The 16,206-nt window shown below is 40.2% G+C and overlaps 1 protein-coding gene and 1 long non-coding RNA gene across 14 annotated transcripts in view; one reads left to right on the top strand and one right to left on the bottom strand.

Annotated features, from left to right (window-relative positions):
• The window catches only part of LOC309343988, a 127,454-nt gene that overhangs the window by 40,588 nt on the left and 70,660 nt on the right, over positions 1 to 16,206 (top strand). The gene's annotated exons all lie outside the window — the stretch shown is intronic.
• NR5A2 (nuclear receptor subfamily 5 group A member 2) overlaps positions 6,991 to 16,206 on the bottom strand; it is a 119,990-nt gene continuing 110,774 nt past the window's right edge. For all 4 annotated transcript variants that reach the window (XM_081866019.1, XM_081866022.1, XM_081866021.1 and 1 more), the window contains exon 7: positions 6,991 to 12,024. In XM_081866019.1, the coding sequence (XP_081722145.1) occupies positions 11,777 to 12,024 (248 nt within the window). In that variant the 3' untranslated portion in view covers positions 6,991 to 11,776. The remainder of the gene's footprint in view (positions 12,025 to 16,206) is intronic.

Consider the following 16,206-nt stretch of genomic DNA (forward strand, 5'->3'; position numbering starts at 1 on the left):
GCCAGATTGCAGACATCCAACATCAATATGGAATCAAATAAAATAGCAATAATAAATATTTGTTAATGTTGCAAGATAAATATTTCAAAGAGAATGCTCAAGGAGGTTTTTTGTAGCAAAATTGTTTCAGTTCTATTTCATATTTTCTAACTTACATTTTTGTTTAAAGTTAGGGGTTGTATCCAGTGCTAGTCCTACTCCAAGTAGACACATTGAAGTTACTAGACATGACTAACTTTGGCTCATTAATTTCAGTGGGTTTATTCTAAGTAGGACTAGCACTGAATTCAAATGTGAAATATTTAAGCATTTCAGGTTGTGTGCTTTTGCAGAACTTCTATTAATTCCAGTTTAGCTAGTCTGCAAATAATAACTAAATTAATACTAATTTATCACTACTATGATTTATTTCATTTATGAATCACTTCCCAGCAGGCATCCTAAAGTGATTTACAATATAATAAAATACTAATTCCTGAACTAGTTTGTTTGTTTATGTGTTATGCATTCTGTTCATTGTACGATCACCTACTGAGATAAAGGTAAAAGGTAAAGGACCCCTGGATGGTTAAATCCAGTCAAAGATGACTATGAGGTGCGGCGCTCATCTCGCTTTCAGGCTGAGAGAGCCGGCGTTTGTCTTCAGACAGCTTTCTGGGTCATCTGAGGTAACTGGTGAGACAAGGGAACTTCAGGCAGGCACTATGAGAAAGACAGCAGAATTGTTTCTACTTGGAAGTCTCTCAGTTTTGAGCGGGTCATCACTGAAAGGAGCTACCAAACTTCAGAAAGAAGACTGTCCTATGATAGTCTTTCAGACAGAACTCGGGGTAGCCAAAGGTGTGCCTGCCAGATGTTGTTAGACTGCAAGCAGGTAATGGGAACCAAGGCAAGAGGTGGGCAGTTTCAGTAGCTGTTTTAGGGATGTTCACCTAAGACATCCTGCAGTCATGGGCCAGCACTACATGAAAAAACCCCTTCAATATCAGTGAAGCCATTCACAAGATTCAGAAGAGGATCGTGCATTTATATGTTTTGCTAGATCAAGGCCTCCTTGAACTTGGATATGGTGACATTCTGTTTATAGAGAAGTAGGCTGAGACTTCCAAATTGTTTCCATACTTTGAAACAGATGAACTCTATGACTGCAGCCCATTACAACCAACATCAGCTTGCAGTGAAACTATTTTGATGAGTGGCGGCGTGGAGATTGTGCTGCAAAAAAACCCAAAAAACCTGGTTGCATTTTAAGTGTGATACTTCAAGAGAACAATTCTACCTTCTAATATATTGGAGAACAATTTCTTCTGGACATATAGGATAGAGTAGAACATTGTATGTCAGATATAAGTTAATAGCAGTACCACTTAATAGAGGAAATCTCTGAAATACATAAACAATATTTTTTCCAGGCTTAGTTCAATAACTTCAAAGCAATTATAATAATCCAACACACTTTAAAACTTGTATTTCTTCTAGATTCAGAGTGAATCGGGATAAATATTAACGAAGTCTTATAAATGTGGTTTTACTGTATTGTTATTTTCTCTCTGCTCCCTCCCGGCTTTCCATTTCAGGCTGAAATGAAGTAGCTGGGCAACACCATAGAACAGTTCAAACCCGGTATTTACATGACACGCTGATGTCAGTCATCCTCTTAGCTGACCTATGTGATCCTCCAGATCAGGTCGCTTAACCTTATGGGCATGTTTATTAGTTCAAGAGAGCTTGTGTGTGTAGGTAAAGGGTCACCAGACTTTTTTGGTCCCATGAGCCCATTTGCAAACAGAAGAGGTTGTAGTGGGCACCTCAAACCAAAACCAAGCACAAACCACATCCTAGTCAATTGGGTACAAAAGCATTCTTCTTCCCAGCCTGTCTTCCTCAGGGGTGAAGGGACTGTCGACACATGCCCTCGTGGGGGCTCATGTGTGCCCATTGAATTTAGTGGAAGGTGAAGCATCATACCTGTATTCTCCTAGTTCAGATCTAACACTGTTTCTCCTTTGCTTGCTTAATTTCAGCTAGTTACTTGATTTGAAAGTTGGCAAATGAAACTATAACTAGTGTGGATGGAATGGCAGGCTATAGTTGTGTTCAGGCATTTACCTGGGAGCAGGGTGGCACATATAAAGCCCTACCCCCAATTATCCCTGGGGTACACTTCAGATCTTCATGCTGATTAGCATAAAAGTCTGAATATAGTTTTCAAGCAGATCTGTTTTAACGAGCTTGGAATCTTTCCTGTGAGTGGAAATGCTATCTTATCTGGATTTTAGAGTTTCTAAGTGTGTTCAGTTAAGCACATTTTAAAAAATCTCTTCAGACTTTTGCACCAACACAGGGGTGAAGAACTTCAGTTCTGGGACTGAGCACAGGTATCTCTTATCTGGAAATCTCTCCAGATCATACCCCTTAGCACCCCTGCTTTACCCCTGACTGGAATGTCTCTTTGACTTCTGATTATGCTTCTTGTTTGCCTGGAAGGGAGAGTAAATAGGGCTTTATGTATTCAAAGGTAAAATTTTCATTGGTTGCTTTGCCCACTTCTGTCTCTGGCACTGTCTGCTGCTGGCATGTGGCCCTCAGAAGGTGTCTAGAAGGAAAATTGAACCATGGGCTAAATGCACTCCTGCACTAATGGGATGATCTGAAGCACAGTTCGGGGAATAATTTAAGAAATAAGTAATTGAACTGGCACATGGGCAAAGAGTAGGGTGAGCAAGAGGAAAATGCATAAGCTGGAGGCTCACTCCCAGCAAACCATAGATAGGTGTTACATGTGAAGCAGGCCTCCATGTGCTTGGTGCTACCCCCAGAATTAAAGTCAAAGAGGAAGAGTCTTCATCGAGGAGCTCCTGGATAAACAAGAGTTTTGCTCTGATCCAGAAAATTGTGAGCACTACTGTCCCTAGCCCCTAAGATGAGATGGAATCTGAGCAAATAAATTCAAGCTGACAATTGATGCTGTGAACCCTCCGTTCTAAGAAGGCATCTCATTTTATCTCTGGTTGTAATGTGAATATGTGTGCCTTGCCCTGAGCCTTGTGCATAGCATAGTCTCTGCAGCTAAATAAGTAAAAGAAATCCACTGCTCATTATTTCTGTGTACAGCTGGAAGTTAAATCAGATGCTAATCAGAGTAAACTTCTCCTGGTACTACATTGCTAGTGTATTGCACTCACTTTGCTATTCTCTATTCTATCTTTTAATTATACCCTGGAAAAACAGAATTGGGGGTATGGGTTTTGCTGATGATTGTGATTTGATATATAACATACTCAAACTTCACTTGAGTCTTTGACACAAATTTGACTCCCAGCTATCCAAAGCAATGTTAGAGTTTGCTATATTATTATATCTGACAATGTGGATTGATGTCATCCTGGGAACATATGTTTCTGAAACTACAGTTAGTATATGATTGACTTGCTATACAGGAAGTTTCTCTTTCTGCCTTGGATTTGACTGAGTTTATTGTACTCCCATGGTCCACTGCATGCTGAATTTGATGCAGGCTGTAGTAGGAACAACAACTTCCTTGGAAGTGGCTTCAGGAACAAAATTAATGGTGTGGGATTTGCAAAGAGGAAGGGTGGGGAATGAGGGCAATGAATTAGCCACAATTTTCTCCCATACCTTGAATACATTGTTTATAACATCCTTTGCTAACCTAATGCCCTCCTGATGTTTTGAACCACAACTCCCATCAGCCTCATTCAGCACATGACTCAGGCTCATGGAAGTTGTAGTACAAAACATAAGGAGATTACCAGGTAGGTGAAGGCTGGTTGATAATGTATTGTGTTGTGCAGTATTCCAGTTGTGGAATGGATTCTGTGTAGCTTGTCTCTTAAGTTACTTATTTCTGTGTCTATGGAAGTGCATTGTTTAACGATCACACTAGGCGGAGTTGGTCTGAGGAGATTTGAGGTGGGAAAGTGCCCCATGAGGGGGCCTTTCCTAAAACAGTAGGTCATCAGTTTACCTGAGGGTAGCAGAGGCAAACAATTGCTTTTAATTCCCCACAAATATCCCAGAGGACCTGATCATTCTATGAAATAAAAATGGCTGCCTGCCATTGCTAGGCAACCCTGCCACCCTAAGTCGGGGTAGGTATCAGGGTGAGGTTGCTGAGGGCATTGCAGCTGGAAGAGTGTGTGCCAGCCAGGTGATAGCCCTAGGCCAGGGGTGCCAACTTGAATAAAATAAAATATTGGGGGCCCAAGTAAGCCCTGCTTACATGATGTGGTGCATGCACACCATCTGAGTGGCAATACCCATCAACTTGGGGACGGGGAATACCTCAGATATTTTATTGGGTGGGGGACTGATGGGACCTTGGCCCCTAGGAGTTAGCTCCTATGCTCTAGGCCTGATAAAGAGGAATCACTAAAATAAAATTGTCTTTATTAAATAACTAGTAATAACATCATACTGCCTATGCCTGCTGAGGCCCAGCTCCCTTAAGCTTTAGGCCTGGCTTCCTCAACTCTTAAATTGAAATGTCATAAATCTTATCAGAATGAGTGGGCAGACTAGAATGTACAACTATGTAGCGGAAGGGGATGCTGTTTTTGAATGATTCCACACAAACTCCCTGCAAGTAGAGAACTAGCATAGCAGAGGGAGATGATCAAGCTCAGCTACTGCAGGTAGGGAGGACCAGAAGAAGACATCTGCTGCCAAAGTTCTTCCCACAGTTTGTGGCTACAAATTTTGATTTTGAACATGGGCTAGATTCAGGCTTCTGTTTCCACTCTTACTTTAGCGTGGTGTCTCCCTGCTTCACCCCCTCACATACACTTGCATTTAAGTGGTATCTTTGTCCCAGAAAGCCCAGAGAGCAGCCAGAGAGGGGAGACTGATCTTCCTTCAGCAGTATCTGATTGACCTCCCACGCAGCAATGCCGCCTCTGTTTTTGAAGTGGTGATCAGGAGCCAAAATACCATGTTTTCTAGTAGCAGCAACATCTGTCTTCTTGGCAGGCTCTCCTGGCAATTGTTTGGAGAACTCAGGAATTGCCCCTGGCTCTATCAGGTATATTTACATTGATGAGAGGTTATGCTGAACTCTTGCATTTGCTGCCTGCCTCTTCTATTGTCTTGCCATTTCTTTCCTCTGTCCCCGCCCCCCCCCCAAGTAAAAACAGTTGATAGGAGCGAGAACCAAATATGTGAGTTGATTGTTTTCATTAGTTACCCTCTGAGAAAGCTTATCTATAGCAAGTCCCATTGACTCCCATATAACTTTGTATAGGATTGCAGCCTAACAGTGCAATCCTATGTATGTTTACTGAAAATTAAGCCCGACTTAGAAGTGGATATAGTATTCCAGCCTTAGTATTTTATTAAGCATAACTGGAGAGGTATTAATAAATGAAAACCAAGCTACACAGTCATCATCCCCAAATGACTATCTGTGTGATTTCAGTCTGCTTGTGTGGGAATGAGTGTTTGAATAATATCTCACATTAAAACAAAATATTTCCCAGGGAGAAGGTTCTAGTATATAGCCTTGTCATTTACATTCTGCTTTTTTACATTCAGGAACAGGGATAACACATGTATAAAAGATGATGATCATGTATTTTACTTTTAAGCCACAGGTGCAAGGCAGATGCCAAATTTTGAAAGTGCAAACCAGAGACATTCAGAGTCTCTACTTGCTGCCCCGCTGCTTAGCCCAAAGTCACATCTACACCATATCTTTAAAGCATTCTTACACCACTTTACAGTCATGGCTTGCTAAGGGTGCCTAGAATTGTTAGGAGAGCTCCTCACAGAACTGCAATTTTCAGCACCCTTAACAAATGGTAGTTCCCAGGATTATTGGTGGGAAACGTGGCTGTTGTATAAGAATGCTAGAACTCAATGGTGTGGCTGTGGCCATAAGCAAGAAAAAAACAAGGTTAATAGTTTGACGTTCAAATTTATTTGGATCCTATTTCCAAAAATATGCTGAATGCATAAAACAACGATGAGTTCTTAATGCCACATTTTAAAAGATAAAAAGAGTAAATTTAAAATAGGTGGCTTGGCTGCATGTAATGATGTGTGAGGTGAGAGCTTTAAGACCGTGCACTGTATAGCTCACAAGGCTTCAAGTAAGCCAAGTTTTGTTGCCCAGGACTGCAGAACAAAACAGGTTATTAAGTCAGGTGGCATTCAGCTTGTAGGTGAAAACTGTGAGAGAGAATCATTGTAGGCAGACTGCTTTTGATGCCACAGGAATGTAAAACGAGCCCTGCTGGATCAGGCTGTGGCCCATCCATTCCAGCACCCTGTTCTCACAGAGGCCAACCAGGTGCCCGTACAAAGACTGTAAACAGGACCTGGAGTACTGCTTTACCTGCTGTTGCCAGCGACTGGTGTTCAGAAGCATGCTGCCTTTGACAACGGAGGTGGAACATAGTCATCAGGGTTAGCAGCCATTGATAGCCCTATTCTCCATTGATTTGTCTAATCTCCTTTGAAAGGCATCCAAATTGGTGGCCATCGCTGCCTTCTGTGGGAATGAATAACGTAAGTTTTAACTATGCACCGTGTGAAAAAGTACTTTGTCTTTTTCCAGAATCCTCCATTATTCAACTCCATTGGATGTCCACAAGTTCTAGAGAAGACTTTCCTTATTCTCTTTCTTTACAAAACCATAGAGTACATAATTTTCTACACTTTCCTGTGGACCAGGTCTGAAATATTATTTTGTGTAAATTCTAATCCATGCTATCCCTTCTTAATGAGTTAGATCACTGTCCCATTTAGCCTTGTATTGTCTTCTCTGATTAGCTACAATTCTCCACGGTCTTGGGCAGAGGTATTTTCGAGACCTGATAGTAACATTTTAGCCGGTGATGTCATGAGACTGCATGACAGACCTTTCTGCATCAATATTGTTCTCCACCTCTGCTATGGGATCTCTCCCCCTCTCTCCCTTTCTTTTTCTTTTACAATGAAGTTGTCATAGAAACAATTTTAAAATGATCAGAATGGCCATATCAATTTTTATTGAAATACTGGAAATAAAAATCCATTGGTGTTGAGAAAATTCCTGGCAAGAATTGACATGAGACAACATGAACTTCACAGATACAGTAAGAGAACTTTAACAAGTAACTAACTGCACATTCTAAAAGGGTTGCATGGATTCAAATGCCAGGCAGCTGCGGAACATATTTGTAATACAAATATTCAGACACTTACAGATTGTCTGGTTACAAACACTGAACAACTATAAGAAACCAGCCAAAGCCAAAACCTTTGAATTTTAGTCTGCTTTTACTAATATGTAATCAAGAAAGCAATTGTAAGTAAATGTATTGTTACAAAGTGGTTAACAATTAACATTAGTTTTGCAAGCTTGGGCTATCAGAGGGCTTCTTGGAACCACAGATATTGACTAATATGTGCTCTATTTTATTTGAAACCGTTTCCATTAATCATTCTTTGCCTTTAACATCCTTACATTAATGATCTGGTTGTGTCTATTAGATAATTGTGCTTTGTTAGTGGTTTTATTCTGCTTTCATAATTTCAGTAAAATATGCCATGGTTTTCAACAAAAAAAGTTAAGGGCTTACAAAATACTGGTGTGTGACAGTGTAAAAATCCTCACCATCCATAACTATATGCGAACTGAACACTCTCTTAGTTACCTTTTAAATGCCACTGTTGATAACTTCATTTATTTTCTTCTTTTTAAAAGCAATGTTCCCATTTGTATAGAGAAGGTAGGGTGAAAGATCCTTAAGACAGAACTGATGGTGCATGATACAAATACCTAAGAGCTGCACATGCTAGACTTGGCTAAGTCTGCTATCCCCACCCATCTTTACTGCACAAACACATGTTAGAATCCAGAGCAAGTCCTTCAGACAGACATCCTCCAGGAGACTTGGGTACCAACAAAAAGTGCTCTTCCCAGCCATCATTCTCAGCACAGCTACCAATGCTGCTTCACCAGCTGCTAGGTGAACACCATAATTAGTATTTTTATGATGATGGAAGTGGAGTAGTTCTGCCATTTGGAAGCGTGAGACATTATATGTAATTTGTCAACTATTTGGATTTTATTGGCTGGGATTATTGGCTTGGATTATTGGCTGGGATAACTATTTTAGATCCACCCAAGGACTTAAGCGTTTCTAGTGAGATTTTCTTATTTCCCACCCTGTCATTAAACAGTAGACTCCAAAAAATCTCATATAATCATAGAACTGTAGAGTTGGAAGGGACCAAAAGGGTCATCTAGTCATTTCCCCCTGCAATGCAGCAATCTTTCGCCCAACATGCGGCTTGAACCCACAACCCTGAGACTGAGTCTCATGCTCTACCGACTGAGCTACCAAGTGTCTCCTTAGTTTCAAAGGAGACGCTCCAAGTAGTATGGCAAGCTGTTGTTTGATGCCCACTAGTCCAATGTTCCTTGGTAAAATGGTTCTGTTGATCCCAAATATTTATTTTTACCACAATAAAGTCAGCCTGAGGCTGACTTTCAGTGAGGGTGTTTGAGGATGGACAGTCATGGGACAGCAGAAGTATTGGTAGCAGGGCAGACAAGGGAATACCACTTTGTATGAGCAAGGATTTTTCGTACTTCATTCTTCCCCACACTTCCCTCATGGCTCTGATCCACAAGGTAAAAGATTATTAGACCAGATCCATGGGGTGATAAAACTCTCTGTTCTGTACTAATACAAAAGAAATAAACGTTGTCTTTGGTATACAATGTCCACTGCTTAGAAAAGAATTTTCAGGTAAGAATGCACCTCACTAGGCTCACGTGAAATAAAGGAAGGTGCGAATCACTAAATTTACAATAGATTTTAAATAAACCACATTTAGAATTATAAAGATTTACAGACATTTAATCAAGCAAATGATCTTAAACTGTAAAGATCCTTGTATGTCCCTGAACTATGTTCCACTAACTTGAAGACATGCTGTAATAAACACATATATTTGGCTTCTTTATTCTGGCTATATTTTTATATAAAGATGAAACCAAGAACAATAAATTAGCATCATAATTGTCTACAATGAAAACTGTGATATACAATATAAATAAACTATTTAAAAGCCAGCAATCCTCATGAAAACAAACAAAGCTAAGGGAGTAGAAGTTTTAATACAGTTTCTACAAGTGATTGTGCAGCCAATAATCTAAAAATTAAAAAATTAAAGTATAAATGAGATTCCCTTATTGATTTTAGTGTCTCACGACATACAGTAATTAAGTACTGGTAAACTAATTACCAATCAGAAAGCAACATTAAGGAAATCACTGCTTTGCAACATCATCACAGTTCCCCCCACCCCAGGACCTAACAAATGTAAACAACCATCATCTTTCCCCCCCTTCAAATATGTAAAGTATTAATACTTCCCCACAAACATATGTTGATCTGCATCTGTATAGTTACCATTTAGAATTCTGAAATAAGGCAAAGCTTTCTTAACAGTGGCACTGCATTTTATAATACTGATATCTTCATTTTGGATAGAGAGTTATTTGTCCTTCTCCAATATTTGTTCTGCAGCAGACTTTGGTCTACATGGACCTGGCAGTATCACTCTTCTGTCCTCACATATTTTTGTTTGAATGATTGGTTTAAGGTGTATTTTCTGAATCCATAGACTGTACTAAAAACTACCAGTAATACTAACCAACCAGCTTATACATTTTGAATATTTTTAAATCTTGCATAGGTAAAATCATTTATTTTATTTTTTAAAAAAAGGTCTTTTATTACCTACAACGTGACCCAGAATTTAGTTAAAGCTGAAGTACTTGGATTTCAGCTTGTGGAAATAGGGGAAGATGCAGAATCGTCTGACACAGTGGGGTGCTACACCAGTACAGGGAACTGTATGATTGTGTAATGCATTGCATTCTCTCCTTGCACTGGTGCAGTCCCTGAGATGAAGTCATCTAAAGTTGGCAACTTTTCAAAAACATGCATCCTGGGCCACACCAGGACTGTGAGGCCGAGGCAGGGCCAGGGATAAAAACAGACAGCTCAAGGCAGAGTGAACGAACAGAAATCCCTAGAAGTATAGTGAGTTCAGAAACAAGTGGATAGATCCCAGATGGAATTGGTTAATCACGGGTAGGACCAAGGTAGAATTGGGCAGGTTATCAGCCTTGGGCAACTAAGACGCCTCAGCAGAGCCTACTGGCACCAGTGCCTGGCAATCCCACTTTGGGGCATAGCGTGGAATTTAAAATGGCATCCCATGCCTCCCTTCCAGTGACCAGGCAAGCCCATAGGCAGGGCCCACCAATATAGAAGGGGACCCACTAAAGGACCCTTGCGGGTCTGAGGACCCCTCCAAATCCAGGGTCCTCTTTAACCAGGAATTGGCCATGTCTGGCTTTTGTTGGCTTTTCGGATCCTGATACAGGCTTTCTGTCAGGCCAGAACTGTGGCCGACCGGCAATTCTAGAAAAGATCTGCACAACCCAAGACCCACTAATCATGTAATATGGTACTTGACAAACCTCCTGTTCTTTCTGTCTTAGGTAGGCAGCAAAAACAAAAACCAACAACTCAGGGTGTTTGTTGAGCCCTTGAGAGGCTGTAATAGATAGATGCCCAGCTGTCTGTGTTTAGCTTTGTGATGCAGTCCTGCTGTTACGACAGCATAGATGCTCATGGGGCGTGGCAGTCACAGGTTGGCGAGCAACTTGTGCATCCCATCACTGTGTCCAAAACTCGGTGGCACAGTCTGAAGCCACTGAAATTAATTGCTTTATTAAATCCAAGTACTTCATTTTATCTAGGTTGCAGATTAAGTATGGCAGATCAAGAGATGCTGCTGACTGAAACCTTGAAGAAAGAAATACTGTTTTTCTTTTCGATGACAGCCAAGAGGCTGAGTAGTATCCGCAAGCTTATTATTTGGCACTAAAAGCTTTGAGAAGCCATTTCAGCAAAGCTTGAGCTGCTGCACTAGAAACACGATCCAACAGCGGTTGCTTTGGAGCAGCTTAATTCTGACGCTTGTAGCTGTTCCTTCTCCTATTGGTGGAAGAGGGATACTGCCTGGACGATCAACATGAACACAATGACAAAAACAAACTTTGGAAACATATTAAGAATGTCACACTAGTTTATGAACATTTTTTTTAAAATATTAGCTGTTTGCAGGCCTGAGTTACAGACAGTCCCCCAAAGCCCCCACCCTAGGCTGTTTTGGTGGTGCTAGTGTGTGTGTGTGGCCTACTTGAGAACTTTTTTAGATTGGTGCTACACATCCTTTCTGGAGGAGAGATAAGAATGCAGATCTTGGAAGGATGCCATAGGGTGACTGCAGTTTTGTGTCCATCAGAGGTGTTTTCAGTCCTGCTAACAAGAAGGGATGTAGTTCATACAGATCCCTTTGCTCTGTTAGCTGAATAACACAGATAAAACTTGTTCCTAAATTTCTCAATAGTGGCAACTGGCAAAAGTTTTAACTTACAAAAATTGTTCCTTCCTTCCTTTTTTGTTTGTTTGTCATTGGCAACGGTATCCATATCCATTTGTAATCTCCTTTCATTCTAGTGATAAAGTCCTATACATGTTCCTTTGGGGAGACTGTGTAGGGTTTGATTCACAGTTTGCAATACAAATACCCTGATACATCACTTATTTACTATTAAGTATTTGATTATTACACCATTGGGGGGGACAAAGTTCCTTTAAACCAAGTTCTTTTTAATTAGTGTCATTTGGAGTAGTTCAGAGTATTTTGCTTTTTCTCCTCAAAAGCAGAGGCTTTAAAAGGATATAATTTATGCTCTCTTTGCATGCAGCATTTCAATGAGGAGGTTATTACACGGCACATCCCCGTTCAGGTGTTTATAGTAGAGGTATTCTTCAGCCTGCATACTGATTGCCCGGATTTCCGGGAGTCGCAGGAGAAGCTGCCCAAATTTTTCTGTCTGCTGTGGATAGTTGCACATTGTGTAGTCCAGCAAAGCAGTATTCACTTGTTCTTGAACACCTTCCACCAGCTGGAAGTTCTCTAGGGTTTTGACATCTGAATAAAAAGTAAAAAGAGAGAGAGAGAGAGACAGAATCACATTATATATGTATTTAAAATAAAAAGACACATTTTAACTCCTGTTTATTTAAAATGGTGTTTCACTGTATTTTGCTCATGACAAAAGGATGCTTTACATGCTGTTGAATATTCAGGTTAAATCCCTCTGCCAAGTTTCCTGGGAAAATGATCACAGCACAGCTTTAGTGGAGCATCTTGTTGAAATTCTGCGTATACCTCAGATCAATTAGACACCAATGGATTTTGAGCAAGGTCAGCTGTACCCCCCCCCCATCTTATGGAGGCAAAGGCTGAAGACTCCTAACATAGAGGACTGTAATATATTGCCAGCAAATGAGTCCCCAGAGGAAGGCGTAGCTTTAACCCGACATATTACACAATTCATATAATTCTGTATTAATTTTTCTGACCCAAGGTGAAGTCTCTGTCCAGGATATGATGCAGTTAATTCTAATAAAAAATGACAGGGATCTTGTTTCTTTTTGACATTTCCTAAATTATTCTGAAAGCCTTTGACTTGTCTACCCTTATGCTAATGAACCATCTGGTACACTCCAGTGACTGCCAAAATAACCTGCTTGACCTGAATCCCTCAAAAATACATTTTTCAATTACTAAATTCTTTCCTTCTCTCTCTCTCTCTCTCTCTCTCTCTCCCCTCTTCTCCTCATCCCCCCTGAATTGAAACCATTGTCCTTTAGACAGATTGACTAGTACATCACATGGTGGCTGGATGTCTATATATTAGTTTTTTCTAGCTGTCAGATGATTTTGACTTTTTCTGGAGGTCAAATAGTTTGCAAATATTTCCACACATCCTGTACTTACTCATCTGCTTCAGTATCGTCACCACTGAATCCTGGAGCAAAACTAATTGCTGGAATGCCTTCTCTCACACCAACATACTGCTCTAGAAGCCTGCTTTTTAGGCTTGGATGATGTGGCTCATGTAACTCTCTAAAAGGCAAGTCTCTAAATGACTGAGGGGGAAAATGCTTCTCTAATGAGGGCTATTCCAGGCTGAGTGCAGCATAAAACCTCTGCTCTTATGTATAGATGGGTCTTCTCTCATACTTTCAATGCACATTTAACCATCACACGCTGTCCCTCCACTCCACCAGCCCCCTCTTTTTAGCACAACTCTCTCTTAAAGAATTAAGTAAAAATCTGTGGCTATGAAGCCATGGGGGTGTGGGAAGATGAGGGAGCATGCTGAGGTGTTTAAGCAGGTTTAAAATCATACGATGTCCTCCCATCACCACATATGCATGAACCAGCCAAATGAAAGTGTTTTCATTACATTGCATTAAATTGCATTGCTAAATGGTACAGCTCAAATGATGGGTCTTCTAACCTGGCAAAGACTTCTAACTGTACTGCTGACAACCAATTGCTGGTACTTGTGACAGGAGGTATGTAACTGACAACAACAAACTTTGCCCTGCAGTCCCAATTTTTGTGTGTGACTCTCTTTGCCCAACATAGTGTAAATACTTGAAATATTGTGCTGCTTCCTCAGTTTGTATTTATAGGTAAGGCCATTTCTCATTCATTTTTCATTGCATAGAGCATTTTGTATACAAAAGTAAATTACTCTGAATGGCTAGTCCTTACATCTCTGTTTCTGCACAGAGTTCCTTGATAGCAATGAAAAGATGGCATAGATCTTAGAACAGAGTACAATCTGCTCTGGAGGTGTTTGATCCAGAGGTAGTCTTCATTCATAAAGTATTGAATGTGTTTGAGGTCATATTACCAGACTTGAGGCAAATCCCATTAGCTCTATAGGTATTGATAATAAATGATGAAGAAAAACGAAACGGGGGTTGTGGGTGTGAGAGGAAAGAATCGCAATATATTATTACGACAATTTACATGTGCAATGCTAAGTCAGTTAGTGAAGTCCGATGCTCTTATTTCATATTGGAATGTGTTCATAGTTTTGTCATGGGAATTTATGGCTTTTTAATAAAATGTCTCATAGCAGTCTGATTTATTTTAAAAAATGAAACAAGCAAGGTGGTGAAAGACAAGTTTCTGGCAAGATTAACACTGAAGGGAAAGTATTAAATAAATTATGCCTCTCAGAGAACTTCTGGTGTCTCTTGCAAAGACTAAGATTAGTGCAAAAAAATCATAATAAGGTTTGTCGTTTTAGATGGCGCCTTTTAAATAATGATATCCATAATAGGTTATGCATGAAAATGCACATTAAGTGATCATTTTGCTCTCCTTTACATTGCAGTGGGAGATGGAAGGAAGAAAAAAAACCCCTCTTTGTTACTGATGTTTTAAAATAAGTTTTAGTTGCACCGATGGTGGTGGAGGCATTTGATTTATTTATAGAAAATTATTTACCTTCTGGAAAAAAAGACCGTGAAAAGTTAATGGCAAATGTTGGGGAAATACAAATGCAATGCCAGCAGAACTGTATTGATGTCTGCGATGTCATGAAATCAAATCTATAACTTTAACAAGACAATCTTTTGAGCTTAAAGCACTTCTCCTTTTTTGTAGTGTTCAGGTGGCTTATACATCTGAATACTCAACAGTGAGTCCCTGTGCTTAAGCATAATATTAAGAAATCAGCACTTCCAAGTTCTAAAAGTCTTGTACAATTAAAAATGGTGGAAATGGCATCCTTCTTCCCACTCACCCTTTCAGCTCTAACTACAAGGAAAAACATTTTTTGTGTTGCCTCAGTAAGTACCAATCTCTTATCTCTTCCACTTTATTCACTCAGGGACTAATTACCAACTTTTTATGTGAAACCGTCTTACTGTGTGCTCACAGTGGGGCGCATCTCTTTCCCAATCCTTATTGGAGAGTAAACCCTGAGGTCTTGTGGAATATATTACTTTTTTTACAAGCACTTGCAGTAGCATTTCTGTCAAAACACTGAATTTTGTCTCCTCTATAGTTTACTTCTGAAGATAAAGACTATTTTTTAAATAGAGGTGCCAGTATTAGTTCTGTAGTCACTCTAAAGGTCTGTCAGCATTCCCAATTTTCAATGGTTTGTCCCTCCCCCACAAAGCAGAGATTTGAGCTCCAGCTTCTGCATATGAAATTCAGCTTGCACAGAGTGCGTTAGCATATTTTCTTTAAAAGATGGGTCTGGCCTTTAGAGGGGGAGAAATATAAAAATATTTAGGTTTCAGAGAGGCTTCCTTCCCCTCTTATATTCAAGACATGAAAAACTGAAATTTGGTGCACTATTAATCTATAGAGAATGCAGACTGGTTTGGGAATTTTGAAAAGGAAAAATGAAAGGGAATGAGAGATTTAAGTCTGAAAATGGTTACTGTGCTGGAGCTGTGTAAGTACTTTTCAAAGAAAGTTAATTTATTTTCATTGCACATCTTGGATATCTTACTGGGTGCACTTATTGAACACATGGCCCTCACAGCTTTGTACCTTCATGTATAGTGGAATGTAGTTAAATAACCAAAAGCAAGTGTAATAAATGGGCCTCTTACTTGGTCAATATAGAACATATCCACACAGAAAAGATCAGAAGTCAGGCCTTGAAGAACGAAGATACAATGCTATGGGTGTTTTCCTATGTTGCTGCCATAAGACCACGTCCACAGATAGCATTACTTCATAGATGCATGCAAATCACTTAAGCATGGTGGTAACAAGTGGTGGCATGCATGTGTAACTTGCCATTCACAGGTAACACACCGTAGGCTTTTGTATTGCTTCAGATGGAGTTTTGGTACTCCCTCTCATTACCTCAGGCAGAACGATTATATTGTCTCATGTTACCTTAGAACCCAATGCTTTGCCAGTGGGTTCCACTGGTGCAGCGGAACTTCCATTTCCTCTCCCCATACACCCCCAAAATCTGTTCAGGGGGGTCCTCAAACACCTCAGGGCTGTTTCTTAGGGTGTGTGGTGATGGTGGTGGAGGGGGGAATAGGGAGAGGAAGTTCCACTATGCACATGGAAGTCTTTAGACCAATGGAGCTGTAGCACTGGATTCAGTCTAATGGATTATATCTACTGTTAGTCATACCCTGAAAATAAATTAATGGACATGATTAGTTCAGTTTCATGTGTTGCGATGAGTATAAAAGGTAAAGGGACCCCTGACCATTAGGCCCAGTCGTGGCCGACTCTGGGGTTGCAGCGCTCATCTCGCTTTGTCGGCCA

This window comes from Podarcis erhardii (genome assembly GCF_964252035.2).
Source record: "Podarcis erhardii genome assembly, chromosome: 6".
In the NCBI taxonomy this organism is placed as follows: Eukaryota; Metazoa; Chordata; class Lepidosauria; order Squamata; family Lacertidae; genus Podarcis; species Podarcis erhardii.